The sequence below is a fragment of the Penaeus monodon genome, chromosome 19 (genome assembly GCF_015228065.2).
Source record: "Penaeus monodon isolate SGIC_2016 chromosome 19, NSTDA_Pmon_1, whole genome shotgun sequence".
NCBI lineage: Eukaryota > Metazoa > Arthropoda > Malacostraca > Decapoda > Penaeidae > Penaeus > Penaeus monodon.
The window spans coordinates 48751546-48752391 of NC_051404.1; the positions used below are offsets into that span (position 1 = coordinate 48751546).

Here is an 846-nt window from a genome sequence, read left to right on the forward strand (position 1 = left end):
GTATACAGTATAGAAATCTGAATGTTCTATAAGTGTAAATATATTCATGATGAAATATTACACAAACAGATAGACACACAAGTATATATTTATACATCCCTTTCTTCTCACAGTTACTTACTCTGAGCTGTGGGTTATTGGCTGCTTGGTGATGGCCTTCCCAGTGCATGGAGAGGGAGAAGACTGGGACTGTATTGGGGTGATCAGGAAAAATGGCAACAAGAGCCTCTAGACGGACTGTCCAAAAAAAAGAGAGAAAAATCACTCTCATGGTAATATTGCAATACTAAACTAACAGCTTCCTAACTTTTCTTTAAAGCTTTTAAGACAAAAAAAAATTTGATACTCTGAGGCAAATAAAATGTACATAACTTAAAGATGCCAGATGAATGTAAATGTCCAGTGGTTTGATCTGATCAATCCTTCATAGAATGGTGGCTTTACAAACACTTAGTTATCAAGGAGAAAATTTACTAGGCAACTTTTTATCTTAAATTGTGTTATCATCATCATTTTTATTATCAATAGATATTAGCAATCCAATGACATCTGATTCTATCCATGCCATTTCAAACTACACACCAGACAAGGCGTACAGTCAATTGTTCTAGGGGAAAATTAGAAGAATGGAAAACATGGCTGATCTTTCTGTAAATGAAACTGATTAGAGATTTTAAGCCTACTTTATCAGAATGTACCTCCTCAATGACTGGATTCAGGGCAAAACAAGCATACAAGTCTCTAGCTCACACAACATAGAGTAGGCTTGACTGTGCATGGTATAGTTGTGTCCCACCAAACCTATGCATTACGTGGACCAAATGACTGGCAAGAATAAATGCTTTT

General features: G+C 35.8%; 1 protein-coding gene across 1 annotated transcript in view; it reads right to left on the reverse strand.

The window, feature by feature from the left end:
- Positions 1–846, reverse strand: part of LOC119585496 (THO complex subunit 5 homolog) — an 11323-nt gene that overhangs the window by 10058 nt on the left and 419 nt on the right. The window contains exon 2 of the mRNA XM_037934141.1: positions 122–237. Coding sequence (XP_037790069.1) covers positions 122–169 — 48 coding nt within the window. The 5' untranslated portion in view covers positions 170–237. The remainder of the gene's footprint in view (positions 1–121; positions 238–846) is intronic.